Source organism: Enhydra lutris, unplaced genomic scaffold (assembly GCF_002288905.1).
Source record: "Enhydra lutris kenyoni isolate GAN:26980312 unplaced genomic scaffold, ASM228890v2 scaffoldscaffold9, whole genome shotgun sequence".
Lineage (NCBI taxonomy): Eukaryota > Metazoa > Chordata > Mammalia > Carnivora > Mustelidae > Enhydra > Enhydra lutris.
The window spans coordinates 58,459,553-58,482,563 of NW_019154093.1; the positions used below are offsets into that span (position 1 = coordinate 58,459,553).

At 34.2% G+C, this 23,011-nt stretch overlaps 1 protein-coding gene across 1 annotated transcript in view; it reads left to right on the forward strand.

Annotated features, from left to right (window-relative positions):
* LOC111143209 (KIAA1107 ortholog) overlaps positions 1-22,396 on the forward strand; it is a 106,766-nt gene extending 84,370 nt beyond the window's left edge. Inside the window, exons 10-18 of the mRNA XM_022496773.1 lie at positions 5,664-5,846; positions 6,516-6,653; positions 7,538-7,667; positions 10,103-10,164; positions 14,611-15,322; positions 15,581-15,665; positions 16,041-16,180; positions 17,651-19,981; positions 21,259-22,396. Coding sequence (XP_022352481.1) covers positions 5,664-5,846; positions 6,516-6,653; positions 7,538-7,667; positions 10,103-10,164; positions 14,611-15,322; positions 15,581-15,665; positions 16,041-16,180; positions 17,651-19,981; positions 21,259-21,728 — 4,251 coding nt within the window. The 3' untranslated portion in view covers positions 21,729-22,396. The remainder of the gene's footprint in view (positions 1-5,663; positions 5,847-6,515; positions 6,654-7,537; positions 7,668-10,102; positions 10,165-14,610; positions 15,323-15,580; positions 15,666-16,040; positions 16,181-17,650; positions 19,982-21,258) is intronic.
* The last annotated feature ends 615 nt before the right edge of the window (positions 22,397-23,011 follow it).

The window sequence follows — 23,011 nt, forward strand, 5'->3', positions numbered from 1 at the left end:
TACACAAATACACACACACAGAGGAATATTATGCAACCATAAAAAGGATGAGATCCTACCATTTGTGACAACATGAATGGACCCAGATGGTATTATGCTAAGTGAAATAAGTCAGACTGAGAAAAGAAAACACCATATAATTTCACTTATATTTTGAAACTAAAAAAAAAAATGAAAAAACAAAAAGCAGAATCAGACCTATAAATACAAACAAATTGGGGTTGCCAGAAGGAAAGGGTGGGAGGATGGACAAAATGAGTAAAAGGTAGATACAACCTTCCAGTTATGGAACAAGTAAGTCGCATAGAGAGAATAGTCTGTGGTACTGTAATAGCGTTGCTTGGTGACAGATGTGAGCTACACTTTTGGTGAGCATAGTATAACGTATAGAGAAGTTGAATCAGTATGTTGTACACGTGAAAGTAATGTGTGTCAACTATACTCATATTTAATAGAATACTATTAATTTTTTTCAAATTAAAATTTAAAATACGTTATCCAAAAACTGAAAGAGCAGGCAGTTTTGTCAGTCTTCTTTAGTTCTAATTCAGGTCAGTTGCAGGTGCCATGATGGGTGCTTTACTCCATAGGTGACTTCCGTCAGTCACCTCCATTGGTGACATGCCCTACACTGTCATATACCAAGGGAGATAAGAAAATGCTGCATTGAACTATATTTGGAGGGTTTTGTTTGTTTTTTATTAATGTGAGGGCAGTTCACTAAGATGTGACTGCTCCCTCCTACCATGTACAACCACTCTTTTGGGGAAGAAGGGAAAGCAGGGAGGAGGCATGAGTATATGAGACAAAGGTGTTAGGAAAGTTATGATTTTATAATGTGTAATTACTTGAACTATCTCACAATAAGATTAAATTTTTCTTTGTCAAAATATTTTGTTTAAACCCCTTAAAAAGCAAATTATGAAAAATTTTTAAATTGGAGAAAATTAAAACAAAAGTAGGTATGGGCATGGTCATTAGGGTAAATCAAAGTTGTATATATTATGCAATTTGTCCTAAGGCTAAAGGATAGCTAAAGACCTATTTAACACAATATCATAAGAATTAGGAAATAAGATGAGTCATAGTGTTTGTTCAATATACGGTATTAAGACAACGAGGAAGCTAGCTAGAAAAATTTTAAGTTGAATCTATACCTCACATCCTGTATGCCAGGGATATATTCCAAATAGATCAAAGGTTCGAATGTGGGGGGAAAAAGCCATTAAAATACTACAATAAACCCTAGGAGAATTATAACCTTGGCAGGGGAGTGGGGATATAAAATTCAGAAGCCTTGGGGCGCCTGGGTGGCTCAGTGGGTTAAGCCTCTGCCATTGGCTCAGGTCATGATCCCAGGGTCCTGGAATCGAGCCCCGCATTGGTCTCTCTGCTTAGCGGGGAGCCTGCTTCCTCCTCTCTCTCTGCCTGCCTCTCTGCCTACTTGTGGTCTCTGTCTGTCAAATAAATGGATGGAATCTTAAAAAAAAAAAAAAAAAACACACTAATAAAATTCAGAAGCCTTAAAAAATTCTGATTACATAAAGATGCAAAATTTCTGTGTAGTAAAAATTACAATAAGCAAACTTAAAAGACAAATGACAGTTCATATCATACTTCTTATTCTAATTTTCCTAATATAGAGGATTTTTAAAAATAGTATAGAATTAGTTCACAAAGAAAATATAAACACTTCTTAATTTGATGAATAAATCAACTTCATTTAAGAGAAATGGACATAGAAATTACAGTATCAAACCATTTTCTGACTTTTAGAATAAAAAAAATTAGCACAACTTTTGCCGTGTTTTTCAAACTTTTTTGACTGTGACTGAGTAGAATTTCTTTTTACTCTGTAACCCAGTATACTCACACATACAAAATTGAAACAAGTTTCACAAAAGAATACTTACCATTATTACATGATGTACTGATATTTCCTATTTTTCACTTTTCTCTCTTTTTTGTTTTGTTTTCTAATGCTGATTGTAAGCCACTAAAAATATTCCTCTAGGTTGCCAGGAGAGAAATCTACAGTTTGGAAAACAGTTCTCCATTGAATATATATTGGCAATGGTTAGGATACTTCTGGTGCCCCACCTCATATCCTCTTGGCTTGTGTAATAACTCTAGCCCATTGCTGCAGGATCTAGCTGCATATGCGTAAAGTCCGACAGCACTTTCCCTCAGCCACATCACACGTATTTCTCACTTTCCGGCCTAAGTCTTCACTATCACTCAACACAGTGTACCTACAACTCAGTAATTCTGACACCTGTGCAAACCTGGAAGTAAAAGGACGTTAACACCCCAGGGAATAAGCCTTGATTAATGGGAGGTGGGAGCCAGTGGTCAAACGTTACCTGTTTTGTCCCTAGGGCAGAGTAACTCAAAGTGCATTCTCTGTGGCGCTTCAGAGGGTCCCCAGCAAGACTGAGCCCCAGTTGCCAATAATAGTGAATGCTATATCAGTGTGTGTCAAAGTTTAATATATACAAAAACACTTCAGGATCTTGGTTACATGTAGATTCTAACTCAGTAAGTCAGAGGTGGAGCCTGAGATTCTGTTGTTTTTAAGTGAGCTCCAGGTGATTGAGATGGTGTGGTTCACACTGAGTTGTAAGGACCTAGAAAACATATCCCTCCATTGGCTTTCCCTCCTTCCCTGTTTCACTCCCCTAATACCTCAGATTCTCTTGGGATCATTTCCCAAAATAAACTATCTGCATACAAGCCTGTTTCTCAGGCTCAGGGGTTAGGCAGAACCCAGGCTAAGACAAGTAGTAATGATCCATTAATTCTGTTTCTAGGAATTCATCCTATAGAAATGTTCCCATATGTATAAAATAATTTTATTTACAAGATCTTTCATTACAACATCATAACAGCAAAAAAATAGAAACAATATAAATATAAGTAGAGGGTTGGTTGAATGACTTACTGTACTGTGGGCTATTATATAGCTGTTATAGCAATAACAAGACTCTATATTCAGATAAGAAAAATATTTAAGATGTATGCTAAGCATAAAGGGTGAAGATAGAGTATTATTCATACTAATGCCTCCATGAGAGTAAAATAAAGACAATATGACATATATTTCTTGTGTGTGTATGTATGAAATAACTCTGGAAAGATACAGAAATTAAATAATATTGATTGGGAGGAGGGAAAATGCATAGCTTGGAGACAGGAAAGGGAAGGAGACTTTTCTTAATACCGCCCTTTATATATGGTTGAAGTTTGGAGCATATGTTAATTATTGGATTAAAATTTTTTTTGTTTGGTCTAGAAATGTATTACATTTTCTTCCTTCTCAGCCTTCTTTGAATGCTAACATTGAATGTTATATATTCAGATCAGTATTGGAATAAGATCACTTACTACCTATGTTATCATTTATGTCCATATTAGTTTTCCAACAGGTTCCAACTATACTTTATATCTGTATTTTTTTAAAAATTGTCCTTGAAACACTGAAAAAAACTTAAATTAAAAAATTATTGTCATAACACATAACATTGTGTATAGTAAGCATTTGGTAGCTACCTGCCAAGTTTATCTGAATACCCTGCATTTGGCTTCACCCCCAGAACAGTGCCTATGGTAGAGCAAATTGCCTAAAAGCACAATTATTCAGGATGTCGCCAGAGGGGGGAAGGATGATGGTACCAAAAAATAAAAATAAAAAAAATTATAGCAACTTATGATATTTTTATTCTAATTAAACAAGGGAAATATATAATACATTTTAAAAGAATTCTTGGAAAAAAAATAATTCTTGGTAAGTGGGTAAAATGTTAAAAGTTTTGTTGTTCAAGTAGAGGGTATTATGCTAAGTGAAGTAAGTAAATCAGAGAAAAACATTTATCATATGATGTCGCTGATACGTGGAATTTGAGAAACAAGTCAGAGAATCATGGGGGAAGAGAGGAAAAAAGGAAATGGAATGAAACCAGAGAGATAAACCATTAAGAGACTCTTAATCTCAGGAAACAAACTGAGGGCTGCCGGAGGGGAGGCGAGGCTGAGTGATGGACACTGGGAAGGGTAATGGCTATGGTGAGTGCTGTGAATTGTGTAAGACTGATGAATCACAGACCTGTACCCCTGAAACAAATAAAACATTATATGTTAATTTTTAAAAATTAAAAAATGTTTTGTTGTTCAAGGATTAAACTTAATTCGCTTTAGGAATTCACATATAGACTCTTACCTCCTGGTGATGCTAAAAAATGAACAAATATTTGAGGGTCCACTATGACCCAATTCTGTAGTAGGCCCTGGGGATATAGTGGTGAGCCAAAACAGACATGGTTTCATGCTCAGTAAGCATAAAGCCTAGTGAGAGACAGATATGAATCAAGGAATTGTGTTCATGATCAAATAATTACAAATGAGTCAGGTAGTCTAGAGAAAAGGGACAGGTTTTCTGATGGTATTATATATAAAAGGAATCTGATGTGGGGCTAGAAATCAGGGAAGATAGAGTTTGAGTTGAGATCTGAAGCATACAAAGGATGTGCAAAGTTTACATCATGCAGACTTTGTTAAGAATTTCATTCTGTGGCTTCCAGGTATTTATCAGTTGTCTATTGTTTTGTAACAGACTACTCCAAAACTAAGTGACTTAAAACTACAGTTTATTACTTCTCATAATTTTGTGGATTAAGTGGGTGATTCTTCCACTGATTCTTCTGAGTTCCTTCCCACTCTGTGTGGTCTTTCTTAACCCAACTTCTTCATGGCTTTGCGATTCCAGAATTTCAAGAGCAGAAAGACAGAAGCTGCAGGGCTTCTTCAGACCTTGACTCTGGAACTTGCACAGTATCACTATTTCTGTAAGCAGGTGAAAAGGCCAGTCTAAATTCAAGGGAAGAGTAAATAAATTCCACCTCTTGATGGATAGAGCTAGAAAGAATTTGTGGCCATGTTTTTCAATCTATTATAATCTATTGGGTAACTATGTACTCATTAGTTATTTACTAAGCATTGTTTTAAGAACTAGAAATCAAATATTAATAAGATACAGTAATGTATGTATGTTGCTATTTTTTTTCCTTTTCCTTGGAGCACATGGTATTTGTAAATTATCATTCTATCTTCCATAGGGATCAGTATTCATGAATATTTTTTTCCTGTGGCATAAAATGAATCATCATTAAATGAATAAATATAAAGAGTCTTACCTAATTAGGAGGGGAAAAAAATCACTGGAGAATATAAGTAATTTTTAACCTTTCTAAATTTATAATAAACTACATGTATTTTATAGTCAGAAAAGAATTAAGGTTATGTCAGTGTAGCTATACAGTTATGAATGATATCTATAAGCACAAAAACTAATTCAGTAGTGAAAATCTCAGGTCAAGTTTTTCTCTGTAGTTATATTATACCTCTGTTCTCAGGTTTGTTTTAGTGATCTTTTAGAGGTGGTTTGTTCCCAGCATAAAGTTTGCCCTTTTGGATATTTCTGAATGAATGAATAAATAAATATTATAAGTAATGACAAAGACATTAGCTACCTGGGATTTTGTTTTTTGTTTTTTGTTTTTTTGTTTTTGCAGAAAACGTCATAAGAAAACAAAGGTATTTTATTTGCTTAGAAAGTTGTATTATGAATAGTAGTCTAACATTTTTTCCAATTTTTTTAAAATTGTAAGAATGATAAGAATGCTGCTTTTATTCTGATGGAAAGTGACAGGCTAATCATCAGTTTACCCAGAGTGAAGTGGACAGAAGTAGCACTGACTATGGCATCTCAGCTACAAGAAGAATGTATTGCCTTTATTATAGAAAACTTCTCCAAGATCATTCAAAGTGAAAATTTTGCTCTTCTCTTACAGGTACTATGTCTAAAATTATATCCTATATTTAGCCCCATCTTTGTGTTCTGATTACCATTATGTAAGAGTTTTTAAACGCAGGTTGCCTTTGATTAAATTGGTGTGACTTAAATAAATTCCATAGCAGATGGCATGCTTGCATAGGATTTAGAGCGATGATGGACAGGATTTTTGGCTCACAAGATAATGAAGGCAGGAGGGGACAGGTTTGAATGCACTGGCAAGGCATAATGTAACTCTGGCCAGCAGTAACCCTCAATCAGCATAAGCCATATTTTAGAAACCAGTCATAAAGATACTGTATTGTCAGTAATACAGTTATGATCAATGCAAAATTCTTGGTCTTATTGGGGACCCACTTGTTCTAAACTTAGTTATTGAATAAAGAACTTTGATTATTTATTTCTAGATCCATTTTTAGGACTATTTTGGCTTCTAGGAACAGTGTATGTGTTGTGTGCAGATATTTTTTTTAAAGGAAAGGTATTTTTATAATAATAGTTATTGTTATAATTATGTAATTATAATAATTATTAACAGAGAAAATAAGATTTCTGGTTGACTTCATATGGCCAGTTATGATGAATGGTCTGTTGTTAAGCCAGACTTTCACATTTCTTACACATTTTACATGTATTCCTATTAAATATAAATTTCTATGTTTTGTAGTCACAAGCAATGAGCAGCACAGCTGATCTATTGGACAAAATTTTAAAAGCAATTGAAGAAAACATTACCACTGAGAATAGTTGCTCTCTTCTTATGGCTCTGGACATGTTACTGAACTCTGACAGTACAAAGGAAATGGTATTGAAAGTGATGAAATTCATTTAAATGATATAATATTTGAATTGTTTTAAGATTTTAAAATATATGCACATCTTAAATGTTGCATGGTTCACTGAAACTAGATAATGGGGATTGGTTATTGTCCCTACTTTCGTGTCTATTTGGAATTTTTCATAAAATAAAAATTTTTTAATTCCATTTACCTCTAAATAGACTTACTGTAAAAGTTCAGAATTTGGCAGTTTGACTCACTAATTCTAAACATAGTTTGGTACTTAATATTAATTGGTATAGCATAACTCTAGTATTTCTCCTGTGTCGCTGTATTAAATTTCCTAAAAATAGAACAGACAGAAAAATTTAAATAATTTTTAAATAATTTTTAATAATCTTTTTTTATTTTATAATATATTATTAATCCCTTTTTACCCTCAGAAAATCATATTTAAAATTGGATGGACTAGGAAAAAGCAAAATTAAAATATTACTTATTTTGAAATCCACTTAATCAAGATTAGTAAGCTTATTGCAAATTATTGACAGTTTTTATCTGTTCAACAAGAATGATAAAAAATTTCATCGTATTTATTACTATTATATAGAGTATTTGACCTTGTAATGTCATAGTTGATTTGAAAAGGCTGTAGAAGATATTTATGTAAAGGCTATTGGTGATTGAAAATAATGTTTGGTTGAAAGGATAAGGTTTAGCTTCATGTTCACTATAAAATTCTGTTTTTGACGAGTAAGCCTTCATAAATAACATATACCCGACGATTTTAAAAATCTAAGTGATGACATCATTGATCTAGCTGAGGAGTAAGTAGATTCGGAAAGGAATAATGACTGGTTGCTATGACAATGTGGCTCTCACCAGCTGCTGATTTGTTGCTTGAACACAGGGTTTTACGTGCAAGATCCAGGCTCTGCGTGATAAGCTGTGGATCTTCCTGGTTCGGTCTTTCTATGCTGTTCGTCACACAGAAAGCTGGAAGCTGATGAGCACAGATGATCAACAGAAAATCCAAGCAGGTATGTTAGCCGTGAGATTTTTTATTCTTATTTTATGATCTCTGTGATAAGAGACCTTTGGAGGGGATGCTAATAAGTAGTAGGATTAACATTGTTTGCTTCTGTTCAATAATAGCTTGCTATTTGAAACTCATGATAGTATGTTTAGGCAGTTTTAATAAATCATGCTCGGCTGTTCTTGGAAAATGACTCATTTCCTTTATATATGTATTTATCAGTTTTTAATCCTACTCTATAGTAGCAGCAGTGTTCCAACCAAATTTGCTTAAAAGCGTTTTTATAAAGAGGTTAGAAGTACAGGAAAATGTAATTCACAGAGAACATATTACCAAACATACTTTCTCTTCCTTTTAAAATATATTTTGCCTAAAGCTTTTCCATCTTTTGCATAATGTATCATTTCTTGTGGTTTTGTCTAAACTAGATGGCTTTATTTCACGATTGGTTCAGTGATACGATGTGTGCTATTGCAGAGTGTCCCTCAGGAGCCGCACAGTGCTCTCTGACATTTAATAGGTACCATTTAAAACATTAGCATTAAACAAAAGATGTGTATTGCTCAGAATATATGTTTGTTTCAAAAATATTAAGATAAAAATGTTGAGGGTGTGGAGCTAAAAATGGCTTCATGACTATTTTTGGGTTAAAGCAGGTGCCTTAAAAAAAAAATTTGCAGATTCAGCAAGTATACTTTTAAAAACATTTTAAGAGACTATATTTTAGAAAGCGAACATTTTTTACTATAGAACACAAAAGCCATATGTGATATTTCTTGATAGTACATAGATATGTTAAATTCTTTGATGGAGTAGTCAGAATATGATTTGCTCTGGCTTGCATTATGAGCATAACATGATTGTGTAGCTGGATGTGAGCTGAGGAGCACTTTTCAAAGAAATTCCAACAAAATAATCAAAGAACAAAATCATGAAACAATGAAAATCAAGGTCTTCAGGAATTTGAGATTTTTTCCTTGTGAATATTTCTGTACTGATTTTTGGATGACAGTTAATTTTTACTACAAAATCTATTCAATGTGAAGAAATAAGATCAGCATTGCATGAGTAGGTGTCATTCAGCTCTCTTCTGATTGGTAGTAAACTTTGTTTTTCTTCATTTTAGAGGATTTCATAGTTAAGTTGTGCCTTAAACAATATTCTTTATCTTTATTCTATAAAATGCTAATTACAAATACATACAAATACATATATACACACATATATGTAAAACAAAATGTATTGGTAATTGTACTAATTGTCAAAAAGAACTTTTTAATCTATCCCATCAGTGTAATAATATCTTTTTTATAATCTTCAGTATGTTGAATTATAATGAGTCCTGACTTAGGGATAGTTACTGCATTGGGAAACCTCAGATAAAGGAGTGATTCTAGATTGTCTTTGTTACAGCATTTCTTACATTCTGATTGAGTTACTCACCTTTGGGAGAAATCTTATATTAACTTCTTTTTGTATAGGATTGTGCAAAGTCATTTGCTTACTATTAATCAGTCCTTATAATGCTATTTCTAGGATCCTGCTTTGTGTTATAGCACAGATCCTATAGGATACAAATAGAAGATGCAATGGGAGTGTTACATATAAGTTAATATATTTTTCATCGGCTGTTTTAGTAAATATCAAATGATTTTTTGAGATTGTATTTTTCCAAACTATAGTTTATATAGTTTGAAATATAACCCTCAAAAAAAAAACTATATTAGCTAAACTGTATTTATAGCTCTCATCCCATTATTTCTTTATATTTTCCTGACGTCATTCAAATTCTTATTTGAAGAGCATAAAAACATGAGTTCTCCAATAATTGCCATATAAACCTAATGTAGAAAGTGAATTCTTATGTAATTCTGAAAAGGACGATATGGGTTTGAGGATTGTTTCTTGTTTTATCTTCAACAGAACCTAATTTTTTTCTCTTCTCTTTCCTTCTCCCTCATAATATCTCTGCAAAAGCAGGAAATATTTGTAGTTAATTTCAGCAAAGTATTTTTACATTTTTTAGGATAGGCACCTTCTCATATTTAATGGTTTATAAAATATTACATTTGCCACAATCTGTAATTTTTTGAAATTTAGAAAACTAAATGAAACCGATTATCTCTGAAATTTCCACAGCTTGAGAAAATTCTGTTTTTTTTGTAAATTTATGAATCCTCTCATGAGATTTTACATTTCTTATTTATTAATTTTAATTATGTAAAATCCATAGACACCAGAAAATAAGATTGAAAACGGGGTTCTTTAAAAAAAAAGTTCTAAAATATAATGGAATTACTTGTGTATACTAGGTTGCTTTTAGCCTTTCTTAAGTTACTTCCATTAAAACATAACCTTTTTCTGATAGCGTACTGTTTTCCCTCTACTTTTATGGTAATGATAGTATTTCCTATAAAAATAAATTGTTTCTTTCTACAGCTGCATTTGACAAAGGTGATGATCGAAGACTTGGCAAGAAGCCTGTATTCAGTAGTTCTCAGGTAAACTTTTAAAATTTCACGGGTCTGAATGAAAAAGGATGCTAAATAATTTAAATTTTATTTATGTTTCAGTGATTATTTAAATGTATTCATTAAAGCCGTTTCTTAATGAAAATAATTTTGAGTCTTTCTACAATCAAGCTAATATTCTATAAATTTTTAAATGATGTGAATTTTTAATATCCAGCTGGCATAGGAAGTGAAATATTCTGCCTTTTTTATTTCCTTGAAAACCTTTTTGGCAACTAACATATTGAAGCTATTCCAACAGATCAGAAGTTGTCTAAAATACTAGACCTAATTCAATGTCTAATTTTCTAATTAACCTACTTCTTAAAGAAGATTTTAGTTGTCCCAGTTTTCTCAATACTAAGATTTTAATTCACATAATACATTTTTGGTGTGAAAAAGGCAATTCATACCAAGAGTATAGTTAGTTGTGTTTTACTTTAAAAGTTACTTGCTGTATTTATATAAGGTATATGAAGTAGTCAAACTCAGAAAAACAGGAAGGAGAATAGCGGTTGCCAGGGGCTGAAGGTATAAGGAAAAGGGCAATTTTTCAGTGGGTATAGAATTTCAGTTTTACAAGATGAGAAAGTTCTAGAGATTTGTTGCACAAGGTCTGTATAGTTAACATTATTGTACTTCCCACTTAAAAATGGTTAAGATGGTAAATTTTGTCTTTTTTTTTTGTTTTTAAAGATTTTATTTATTAATTTGACAGACAGAGATCACAAGTAGGCAGAGAGGCAGGCAGAGAGAGAGGAGGAAGCAGGCTCCCCACTTAGCAGAGAGCCCGATGTGGGGCTCGATCCCAGGACCCTGGGATCATGACCCGAGCCGAAGGCAGAGGCTTAACCCACTGAGCCACCCAGGCGCCCCTGTCTTTTTTTTTTTTTTAACCACTTCCCACACACAAATGACTTGGTATATTTGTTACAATGTGAGCCATTTTTCTTCTGCTAAGCATGGAACACTTAGACTCCCCACTGACCATTCTTAGGTATATGGTACAGTACTGTACCATATACTCTTAGGACATTTTTCTAAGAAAATACTCTTAGGACATTTTTCTCTATGTACTGATTCCCTCTCTGTTATCCCCAGTGGTTTTTTGTTGTTGTTGTTGTTGTTTGTTTTTTGTGTTTTTTTAGGGTTCCTAAGAATTATTTTATCTGCCTTTCTTTCTGCTTTTCTACTCGCTGTTATCAGCCAAGCTTGTCCACTTTTCTTGCTTAACAGCAAAAGAGAACAGTCTCATTATTCTTCTTCCCCTCCTGACATTCAGGTGGCCTGAGGGTTTATACTGTTAACCATGGTGGGAAGAAAATAGGGTAATATTGTAATACTGTTTCCCTCAGAAGGGCAGAATACTGACAGGGGTGCTGGACTTGGGATAATAAGAGTTAAAATCTTGACTTCACTTTTTCTTTCTTTTCTTTCTTTCTTTCTTTTTTTTTTTTTTTTTTTTAATCCTTAGCTAGATTTTCACTGGTTTTGTGAGGGAGTAAAATGGAAAAGGTGTGGCCTCTATGAGGCCAGAAGGCTGAGCACAGGATACAGGTTTCCTGGGGTCTTTTAGCATTCTTTATCTTCTAAGGTGTTTTTTCCTACTCCCACACAGGGGCGGGAAGTGTGTGTGAGTGTGGGAGGAAGCCTCTTCAGCCAAGTGCGGGGATTGCAGCACTGCCGACCGGCATAGCTGCCAGGACAGTGCAGCCTTGATGTGGAGTTTGTTATCTCTGCCATCTGTGAGCTAGCTATCTGTAAAATGGACTAATAAAACCTAGCAGAATTCTTGGGAAAATTAAGTGAAATAATTTATGTGCAATTATTTGGTACGTAGTAAGTGCGCATAAGTATGGAATGAATAGATGTGTTTTACAAGACGAGATGAGATCTGGAAGTGGGAGAAAGATAGTGAGATAAGACAGAGAGAAAGGTTTAAGAAGAGTGCTGGTACCAGAATACTTAAGGTAATGTCTGGGACTTGTTTCAAAATAAAAGGGAAGTTAATATAAGAAACAAAATTGGCCAAGAGCTGATTGCTGTTAAAGCTGGACAATAGGTACATGGGGGTTCATTATACTAGTCTATCTTCTTTTGATTATGTGTAAATTTTACTACAATAAAAAGTTAAACAAAAACCAACAAACAAAAGGAATCATACTGGAACCAAAAGGGTGTCTAAGGGGAATTCTCTAGAGGATAGCTCTCTTTTCTCATTTTTCTCATTAGCATGTGGTCTCATTTTTGTCAGTAGCAGGCATCTTCCCACCTGGCCATTTGTATATAAGAAATATATGTAAACTTCACAGATGTAAGTTAGAGAATGCCTAGATATATGTGTATACATTGAATCCTCATCATGCTATACTATGTTAATATAAAGTTTCTAAAGGAGTATGGTTACCGCATATACTACATAGATCTCACCCATCTCATGATGCTTTAAAAGAGATAGATTCAAGGCGCCTGGGTGGCTCAGTGGGTTAAGCCTTGCCTTCGGCTCAGGTCATGATATCAGGGTCCTGGGGTGGAGCCCTGCATCAGGCTTTCTGCTCAGCAGGGAGCCTGCTTCCCCCTCTCTCTGCCTGCTGCTCTGCCTACTTATGATCTCTCTCTCTGTCAAATAAATAAAATTAAAAAAAAATAAAAGATCGATTCAAGGATATGGTGGATTAAGTAGGATCACTTTTAAGGGTGAGAAGTCTAAAATCAGAAGTCTGCCTGGTTTTAGGTATTAAAAATAGAGAAAGGATTTTTTAAAAAGATTTTATTTATTTATTTGACAGGCAGAGATCACAAGTAGGCAGAAAGGCAGGCAGAGAGAGACAGAGGGAGAAGCAGGCTCCCCGCTGAGCAGAGAGCCCAATGCGGGGCTTGATCCCAGGACCCCGAGATCATGACCTGAGCCAAAGGCAGAGGCTTAACCCACTGAGCCACCCAGGCACCCCCCTTTTTTTTTTGTTTTTTTTTTGAGCTAAGATTTGGTCAAGAAAACAAAAAATGAGAACCAAACCTATTTGAACTTTTATAAATATTACATAGAATCCTGGAACACTGCACTGAGTAGGACCAGTCTCTACCCTCTAGAAATAAATAATATGAAGCCCAGAGAGGTTAATAACTTCATAACTATCCTAAGTCAATTAGAGATAAAACTATGACAACCCAATGATTCCTTTGTTAGGACTCTACCTCTCTTTTCCCTATACTCAGCCAGGTTATTTATTACTTTGTGTATGTGTGTATTCCCACCCCCATATATGTTACCTTAAATAGATTTTTAATGTAAATGGAAGTTTTCTATATTCAGAAATATTAGCCCTTGATTTGTATATCAATATATGCTCAGGTTTGAGAATATGTGTCACATTTTTTTGAGTATCCAGTATGTTATGGGCACAGTATTAAGGGATACAAAGATGAAGACAGCATAGGCTCCTCCTTAGACCTTTGCAGTCTCATACAGCTTTTCAAAGAGGGGGCATATCTCATAAAGAGTGGCAATATAATCTTAAAATTTTATTCTGCACTTCCCAGCACTTTTTCAAATGTTGTTGTTCCCTTGCATAGCAAGGTTGATTCTAACCAAACTGATACAGGCACATTGTCTTCAGTGTCTTAACTGTTCTTTTCTTTTCCTCTTTTTTACCTACTTCACCTGTTTTTAGGATCCCTTTTCCTCCACTTTCTCCATATTGCCAGTGTTGTGTTACTATTTTGTTTCTTCCAAAAGCCAGACTTTTCAGATGTACTGTCTCGTTTCCCAGGGGCTTGCAGCCCAAGAGCCCACCCCCAAGGATTAAATCTTTAGTGATAAAATTTCAGACATTTGGGATAGGATTGAAGAGACAGTTTTTGGTGAAAATCTTTATAATGTACCTCAAATTATACCATACAAATAACTGCCTGCTTAAAGCAGTAAATCATGAGCTCAAATCCTACTTCCATCCCTACAAGCATGTGACCTTGGTAAATCACATATGCTTTAATCCCCAGTTTCTTGTTTATGAAATAGAGATAGCAACAGGAGCTCTCTCATAGGAGTGTTATGAATATTAAGTGAGATAACACATGAAAAGGATTTTAGCACAGAACCTGGGAGTGGGCCTCAAAAAAACACTGGACATTGTTATCATTGACCCAAGGCATCCTCACACCTTTAGGTGTTAATCTCTACCGTAACTTCACAAAGCTAAATAGTATGCCTTTTTAAAATAGCATTGTCTTTTAATTTTTTATGCTGTATTTCAGATTCAATTAAGGTAATGTGACCAAAGACACATTCAAGTGATCAAAGGTGATTCAAATTTTGAGTGGCCCTATATTGTAATGTGATCTTTACTTTCTCCTCTTTGAAAAGCTGCTTATTGAAACAAAGTATTGTAAGTCAAGTACTTCTGTCAAGTTATAAAGAATTTTTTTTCTTCTTTATAGCAAAGGAGACAAGTTTCTGACTCTGGTGTTATAAAAAACAAATCTTGGAGAGGAAATACCAAGAAGGATTGTTGGAGTTATCCCTCTACTAAGCAAAAGATGAAATCTGATGGATTAGGAGCATCTGGTCATTCATCAAGTACTAATAGAAATACTATAAATAAAACTTTGAAACATGATGATTTAAAGGAAAAGGGTGGTACAAAAACAGCATCTAAGGTTACAAAAGAACTTAAAACTGGGGGAAAGAATGTTTCTGGAAAGCCCAAAGCTGTAATAAAGTCCCAAACAGAAAACAGTGATAATGCTAAGTCAGCAAACAAGTCGCCTAGACAAGCTGTGGAAAGGTGTGCAGCAGCGTCAGCAAATGGACAGAAAAACTCATTAAATGAGAAAGGAGTGAGAAATCAGGAAGGGCACATTACAGGTGCCAGGCCCAAGGTACTCACTGGAAACTTAAATGTGCAAGCCAAAGCAAAGCCTTTGAAGAAAGTGACAGGAAAAGATTCTCCATGCCTCAGTATCGCAGGGGCTTCCAGCAGATCGACCAATTCAAGTATGGAATTTCTGATTTCCACTGAATGCCTGGATGAACCAAAAGAAAATGGATCTGTAGGAGAAGAGAAGCCTTCTGGTGATAAACTGACCTTTTGTGACTCTCCAGGACAGACAGTGAAAAACAGTGTGGAAAGTATCAAAACTTCTACTGTAGGTGGGTTTTAGCACCCTCACTTTTAATAGCTCCTGACAGTTAAAGTTCCTAGAAAAAAAAGGATTCTGTAGTTGGATGTTTATTTAGTTTCAAATTCCAAAAAACATTTATTTACATGTGTTCATGCAAACTGAGAGAAAACATACTTCTTCCCACATTAACGTTTATTTTTGGATATAGTGTCTGGCCAGTGAATTTATGCATGGCTTTTACATATTCAACGTTCTGTTTCATGATTGACTTTTCCTTAATTTACAGCAGTAAAATCTCGACCTGCTTCAAAAGTTACCAATGGAACTTCAAATAAAAAAGGCATTCAAGAAGAAACTAGTATAAATAACAGGTAAGTCTTCATTCATTATTTTACATGTACATTAGCTTTCTCTGCAAGTTAATTATGTGCTTACTTCTAGCTAAATATTTTAAAAACATCTTTTATTCTTTGTTAGGGAATGTATTTATTTACACAATATTTTTAAACTTTATTAAAAGAAGATAGTGTTTGATATATTACATTTGTGGCACTTGATACGTATTGCTTTGTCATACTTGACCTGCAGGTTTACAAACTTAAAGACCTATGAACATAAGGTTTTTCTATTTTTAGGAAAAAAGGATAATTTTTAATTTCTTTGAGAAAAAAATATATTTTGTAATATGAGTCTTAAAATTTCATGTGTTGCTGAGTGCAGTACTGAATGCAAATCATTTTTCTTAGTGTGCTAAAGAAGGTCACTAACAAAGGATATAGTGATCCAGTACCACAGGCAATTTTAAAGAAAAAAGGAAATGGCAGTGGATGTGCTACAGCTCAACAGAGGACAAAAAATGCCTCATCTAATCTTGCTAAAACTCAAGGTAAAGCTGATATAGTCCTGGGTATTACTTCTGTATTTAAATTGAATAAGCAGAACTCTGATGTGGAACTTTAGCAACAAATAAGAATATAACAGGGTTTCACTCATTTTACATTTGTGTCATACTATAGAGATAAGACTTTACCCCTTTACTTTTAGATAAGTATTTTTTAAAAAGATTTATTTGGAAAGAGCGTGGGGCCAGCACGTAGGGGGAGGGTCAGAAGAAGAGTCCCAAACAGGCTCTGGAGGGCAGAGCTGTGGAGGAAGCAGGCAGATGGATCTCAGGGTCCTGAGATCATGACCTGAGCCTAAGCCAAAACCAAGAGTGAAACCCAGGCGCCCCTATATAAGGATTTTGGTATTTCAGGGTGTGGGTTTGGTTTTTATTGTCTTTTATGAGAAATAATTAAGGGAGTCAATAATTTATCTGTATTTTTAGTCCTTTTATATATTATGCCTAGGTTTCTTCAGTTTCATTGATAACTATAGGAATTCCATGTGCTAAACCAGCACTAATATTAGAGCCCTTTAAAAAGTAATGGTACAGTCTTGAGCACTGTGACATGTAGGGAAGAATTTTCCCTCTGTGCCATGCCTGTTTTGCCATGTTCTAAGAGAAAAGCATACCGATCAGATTGCATAATGACATGCAGATGACATAACAACTGATTTTAAAATTAATTTGCTTTATGTATTAAGCATTCACATAAGTGTGAGCAGTTTGTAAAAACCTAAAAATGATTTTGAGTTAGATAATACTGAAAGTGAATTTTAAAATAAGCTAGAGAAAAATTATTCAAGTTTTAGTAATAATTAAAAATTAAACAGTTACAGAGGTTTGGCAATTCTGTTTAATAGTTTTAATTATCATCTCTAGGACTCAACCAGTGTAAACAAATAGATTCTCAAAATTAATCCTTGCCCTCCAATTACCATTTTTAGTTTCCACTGTACATCTAAGTTGTTAATTCAAATGATCTACAATAATAATGGTCTTGTTTTGAAAAATAAATTAGTTTTGTTCATGTTTGACAGGAAAATAACTGCAGTAATTTCAACATTTCTATTTTATATTTAGCTTGATGCTCCTTTTAGCTGTGTGGAACAGTCTTTTTCCCCAAAAAAAACTTCAAAGGGAAGACCCTTCCTGCTCTTTTGATATAAGAAAATCAGATTTTTCCACCCTCATATATTTATGCAAATCCAATTCTGGTGTAAGGATCAACACTCTTGAGGAAAAAAGATCCTATTTAAATAATTTTACTAAGATGCTGCAGTAGTCCCCTATATTTGTAATAAAATTTTTTTTTAATTTTATCATGTTCCTGACACCTAATCTTTCATAGTCCATGTCACAGGTACATAATTTCTTGTTTATTTTATTTCTTCTAAAGTAATTTAAAAACAAATACTGCATTTCATTCACAAATTGGAAAGTACTTTACATTTTTAAATTTTCTTTTCTTAGGATCTCAAGGAGAGTTACCAAATTCAGTAAAATCTTCATTGCCTTCAAAGAAGTCTGATGAAAATGTGACAAAATTGGACCACAATACAGCTGCAGATAAACAAACACCTAAGAGAAAAATTGTTAAGCAAGGACACACATCTTTGCCTAAGGTTAATGCAAAAATAGCGACAATGCCTAAAAACTTAACAAATCAGTCTAAGAAAAGTGAAACTTTGAGGAATAAAGAGTCAAAACAGAAAACACTTCCTGGACAGGTTATATTGCAAACTCAGCCTTCTTCTCAAAGACCTTTAAAAAGTGAAACATGTATTGTCCAAAAACGTATGCTTCATGATGTACATGATAATAATAACAAGGATGATATTTCTGAACAGAAGCCTCATGAACCTCTAATTAATGTCACATCAGAAATCAGCGGTAGAGAAGCATTCCAGTCATCATGCAAACCTGACCCACAAAAGCCATTAAACAATCAAGGAAAGGAGAAGTTAGTATTAGAATGCCAAAGTATTTCAAATCTGGATAAATCAATAAAACATGAACTAGAATCAAAATGGATTTGTTCAGATAAAAGTGAAACAAAATTTTCCAGCAAAGAATCAGATCAATACAACACGGCTAAAATACATTGTCTTTCTGATAGGAGTGATAATGCAGATCCAAAATTTTACAGCACCACTGTCCTAAAACCCATGATTTCAAATCACAGTGAAAACTCCTTGAACTCTAATCCTGTTTGTGATTTAGATTCAGCAAATGTAGAGCAAATCCATTCAGTATCAGATAGGGAGAAGCAAGGAGGGAAACAAGATATAAACAAAAAATTAAGCATTAAATGTGTCAAAGATGTTCTACCATGTGTTGCTGAAAGGACAAATGGTACCTTAAATTCTGTCCAAGATAACAGAAAATCTAAAATTCATGTAGAAGAACAGAAAATTCCTGGTTACTCGTCTGATGACTCTGCTATGAGTGAAATCAAAAAACATGCTACAGCAGACTCAGATATTTCTTCCAACTGTGTTTTGGAACAAATATCAGGAAAAAATTCTCCTAAAGATATGGAAACAACAGAAACTCCGGAGAGCCATGAAACTCCAGAAATTCCCTTTATGAGCCACTGGAATTTGAGTACCAGTGGTCTGCATCAGAGAGAAAGCCCTGAATCTGATACTGGCAGCGCTACCACATCCTCTGATGACATAAAGCCCAGATCTGAAGACTATGATGCTGGAGGGTCTCAGGATGATGATGGGTCAAATGACAGAGGTATTTCTAAATGTGGCACTATGCTGTGCCATGATTTTCTTGGAAGAAGTAGCAGTGATACCAGTACTCCTGAAGAATTAAAAATATATGATAGTAACTTAAGAATTGAGGTGAAAATGAAGAAGCAAAGTAGTAATGATCTTTTCCAAGTTAATTCAACAAGTGATGATGAGATTCCTAGGAAACGGCCAGAAATTTGGTCTCGATCTACAGTAGTTCTCCCTAGGGAAAAAGAAAATATTCGACGAGGCAGTGTCCAGTTTGCTCAAGAACTAGATCAAGTTTCTTCCTCAGCAGATGAAACAGAAGATGAAAGATCTGAAGCTGAAAATGTTGGAGAAAATTTGTGTACATCTAACTCAGTTCCTCAGCAGTTTCAGGGAATAATTAATTTGGCTTTTGAAGATGCAACAGAAAATGAAAGTCACGAGTTTTCTGCAACTAAAAAATTTAAAAGATCAGTCTTACTTTCAGTAGATGAATGTGAAGAACTAGGATCTGATGAAGGGGAAGCCCATACTCCCTTTCAGCCTTCTGTAGATTCTCTTTCACCGTCTGATGTTTTTGATGGCATTTCTCATGAACATCATGGAAGGACCTGCTATTCCAGGTACACACAAGGAAGTGAAGGTAGTATTTTAGAATGTAAACAAGATAAAGGCAATAGTGTATATAAAAACGAAAGCTCTCTCTTGGGTCCCAGTAGCATTGACTCATCAAGAAAAGATAAACAGAGTGCTTCAGCCACAGGAAAAAAGTTCACAATAGATGTCCTGTTCAAAGGAGGCAGACAGCTTCTTCCAGAAGATAAAGTAAACAGTGGAAGCAAGGTAGATAATGACTTTCAGCAACGCAGCAAACTCTCAGATAATGATATAAAATCTCAAGAAAGACCATGTCATTTGGAGCTTCATCAAAGAGAACCCAATTCTGACATACCAAAGAACAGCTCTACAAAATTTCTGGACTCCTGTCGGAGTCAACTTCTGCCTCAGGAAGGTCAAGTGAAAGAGAACCATTCTACAGCTACCAAAAAAGCTAATATTGCTTTATCTGCAGGTAATGTACAGAAATAGAAATGCTAAATCTGTAAGAAAATGAGTTTATAGATTTTAAAGTTGTAAGTAGCCCCAAATGTTATATTTTAGTTAGAATAATTAAGCAACAGATACAAATTTCAAATGAAAACTTAAATTTCTTAATAATATGAAAACTAGCTAGTTAATCTTTATTGTTCACTTAAAATCCTAGTACAGAGTTAAGATCTAGCAAAATTTTGGTTATTATTAGAGCTAATCTATTAAGAGATTTTACATGAAAGAATAAAGAGAAAAACTTAGTTTGCTATTACTTAGTTATTTATGTCTAATTTAACATAGAATTCTTGACTATTAGAAAATTTATTATACATTGGATATGATTTATGGACTATGCTAGTATATATCTAAGAGGGCTGTGCAATAACTATAATAATATAAAAGCACTGAAATATTTTAACTAGATTAATTATTACAATTTCTATGCATTTTACAGAGATTAAGACTTTGAGGATCACTATAATTCTAAAATTTTCAAGTAAAAAGATAAATTTCCTAAAAGAGATTATATTTAGAAGTAATGAAAATATATGAAAAGGCCCAGGCTTATTTAATATGTATAGATGATTTCCTGTCTAATTGTTTTGTGTGTTTGTCTTCCTTATTAAAGTAATTTGAACTAATGACCCACATTGAAAATATGCAATAGTGACTGACTGCATAGCTATTGTATATCAGAACTAAGAAAGACACTGATCAATAGCCCTTGTTCAGCAAAATCACAACAGTAGGGAGCTCTTTAAAGTTGTATTTTTTGTTTGTCCTTGCTTGCATCCTCTTTTGCATGTGCAATATACAAATAAGGCTTTAGATAAAACGTATTTATTCCCCTTTTGGAACTGACTTAACTTAAAAATCACCATAAAATAGCCATGTCTTTTTTTCTCTTTTAAGTTCATATTATAGTAAATTAGATACATGTGTGCTTTCTATGTTTATGTTTAAATAATTTTTGTTTTCTGTATCACACATTTTCAAATTAAAGTATAGAGAATTATTGTTAGTTGCCTATGTTGATTTTGCTGCTAAACATCCTTCGGTTGTTTTTTTTTTTTAATATAGAAAAAGAAATGCCTCAATAATCTTGTCAATTTTGTATAAGTGTTATTTTTTCCATTCTGGGTTTTTTTTTTTTTTTTGGACTATAACTGTTACATTGTTTTAATATTGTTCTACAAAACTCTGAGGGGTACCAACATGAGCAATTTTTACATTGTGTAGTATTATGAATTATTTCAGGAGACATAGATGATTGTGACACACTGGCACAAACCTACATGTATGACCATCGGCCTTCAAAAACCCTCTCTCCAATATATGAGATGGATGTAATAGAAGCATTTGAGCAGAAAATGGAATCAGAAACACATGTTACAGACATGGATTTTGAAGATGATCAGCACTTTGCAGAACAAGATTGGACACTATTAAAGCAACTGCTCTCTGAACAGGATTCAAACTTAAATATTACGAATTCTGTTCCTGAAGACTTAAATTTAGCACAGTATCTAATCAAGCAGACACTACTTTTAGCACGAGACAGCTCAAAACCTCAGGGTAAAGCACATGTTGACACTTTGAACAGATGGAGTGAACTAACCTCTCCCCTTGATGATTCCTCAGCAAGCATCACCATGGCTAGTTTTTCCTCTGAAGATTGTTCACCCCAAGGGGAATGGACAATTCTGGAACTGGAAACTCAGCATTAAGAGTATTAACACTTCGGAAAATTTTGAACTATGCCACCACTTTATTTTTTGATGCTTATATTATATCCAAATAATAATTGCATTAGCCAGAGATAGACTGTCCTTAATATTGAGGGAGTCTTTCCAATTTGTTGAGGTAAACATAATTTGTTTATTAATATATCATATGTAGGAAAAAGTGTTTTTCTAAAATTTTGAGCATGTTTTATTAATTATTAGAGGAATTAGTAGACTTACAAAGAAACCCTACAGTTTTCCTTTCCTAACTGATCATTCGTTCACTTGTTTATAATTCAAGGATTTAAAATGTGAATGCACAAGTAGATCAGTCCCTTTACTTTTTGCTCTGCATATGATAACAGTAATTTAACAATAAAAAAAACTTGCTGTGCTTGTGTCAATTTATGTAGAGTTAATCAGTGAGTAACATTCAAACTCAGGTTGGTGTGATTGAGCCTGCTAACTGAATATTAGAAGAAACTTTCACTTTCCTAACAGTGCAGGTCCAGGAAATTGTGAAGTAAATGCGCTTCAAATTTCAATCGCATTGCTACTAAAACAGAGAAATGGAATCCTTCGTAACTATCTTTTTTGGGACATATCCAAAGAGAGGCATCTGCCCTTGTCCATTTGTTTCACCTATACAGACTTTATAGTTAGTTAATCACTCTTCATTTTCCATCCCATATTAGAGATGTTTTGGAACTATTCCAGCAATAAGCCTGCACTAAATATTAATTTTAAAATGGGTACATGAGTCATTTGAGTTACTAAGTTAAACTGTGTGTGTATGTGCACACACATGCATGTATGTTTGCTTTCTCCATGTGTCTGTATAATCTGGTTCCTTATTTCCTGGATCACATTGTCTTTCAGTCTATAATTTTGGTAGCAAGACAAAGATAAAAATCTCTTCTACAAAATGGTACTGGAGAGTGAACACTTGGATACCTACTTCATATATGTGGACATTGCTCTTAGGATGATAAAATTTAATAGAATTAGCCTCTCTCAAAGCTATGTAACTAACATAATTTCTCTAAAATATGTCAAAAGTAAGGAAACCTTTTGGTTTAGAATTCCTTTTCTAAAATAACGGTTTTCACAGGGCATCTGGGTGGCTCAGTTGTTGGGGGTCTGCCTTTGCCTAGGTCATGATCCAAGGATCCTGGGATCAAGCCCTGCATCAGACTCCCAGCTCGGCGGGAAGCCTGCTTCTCCCTCATATACTCCCCCTGCTTATGTTCCCTCTCTTGCTGTCTCTCTCTCTCTCTCTCTGTCAA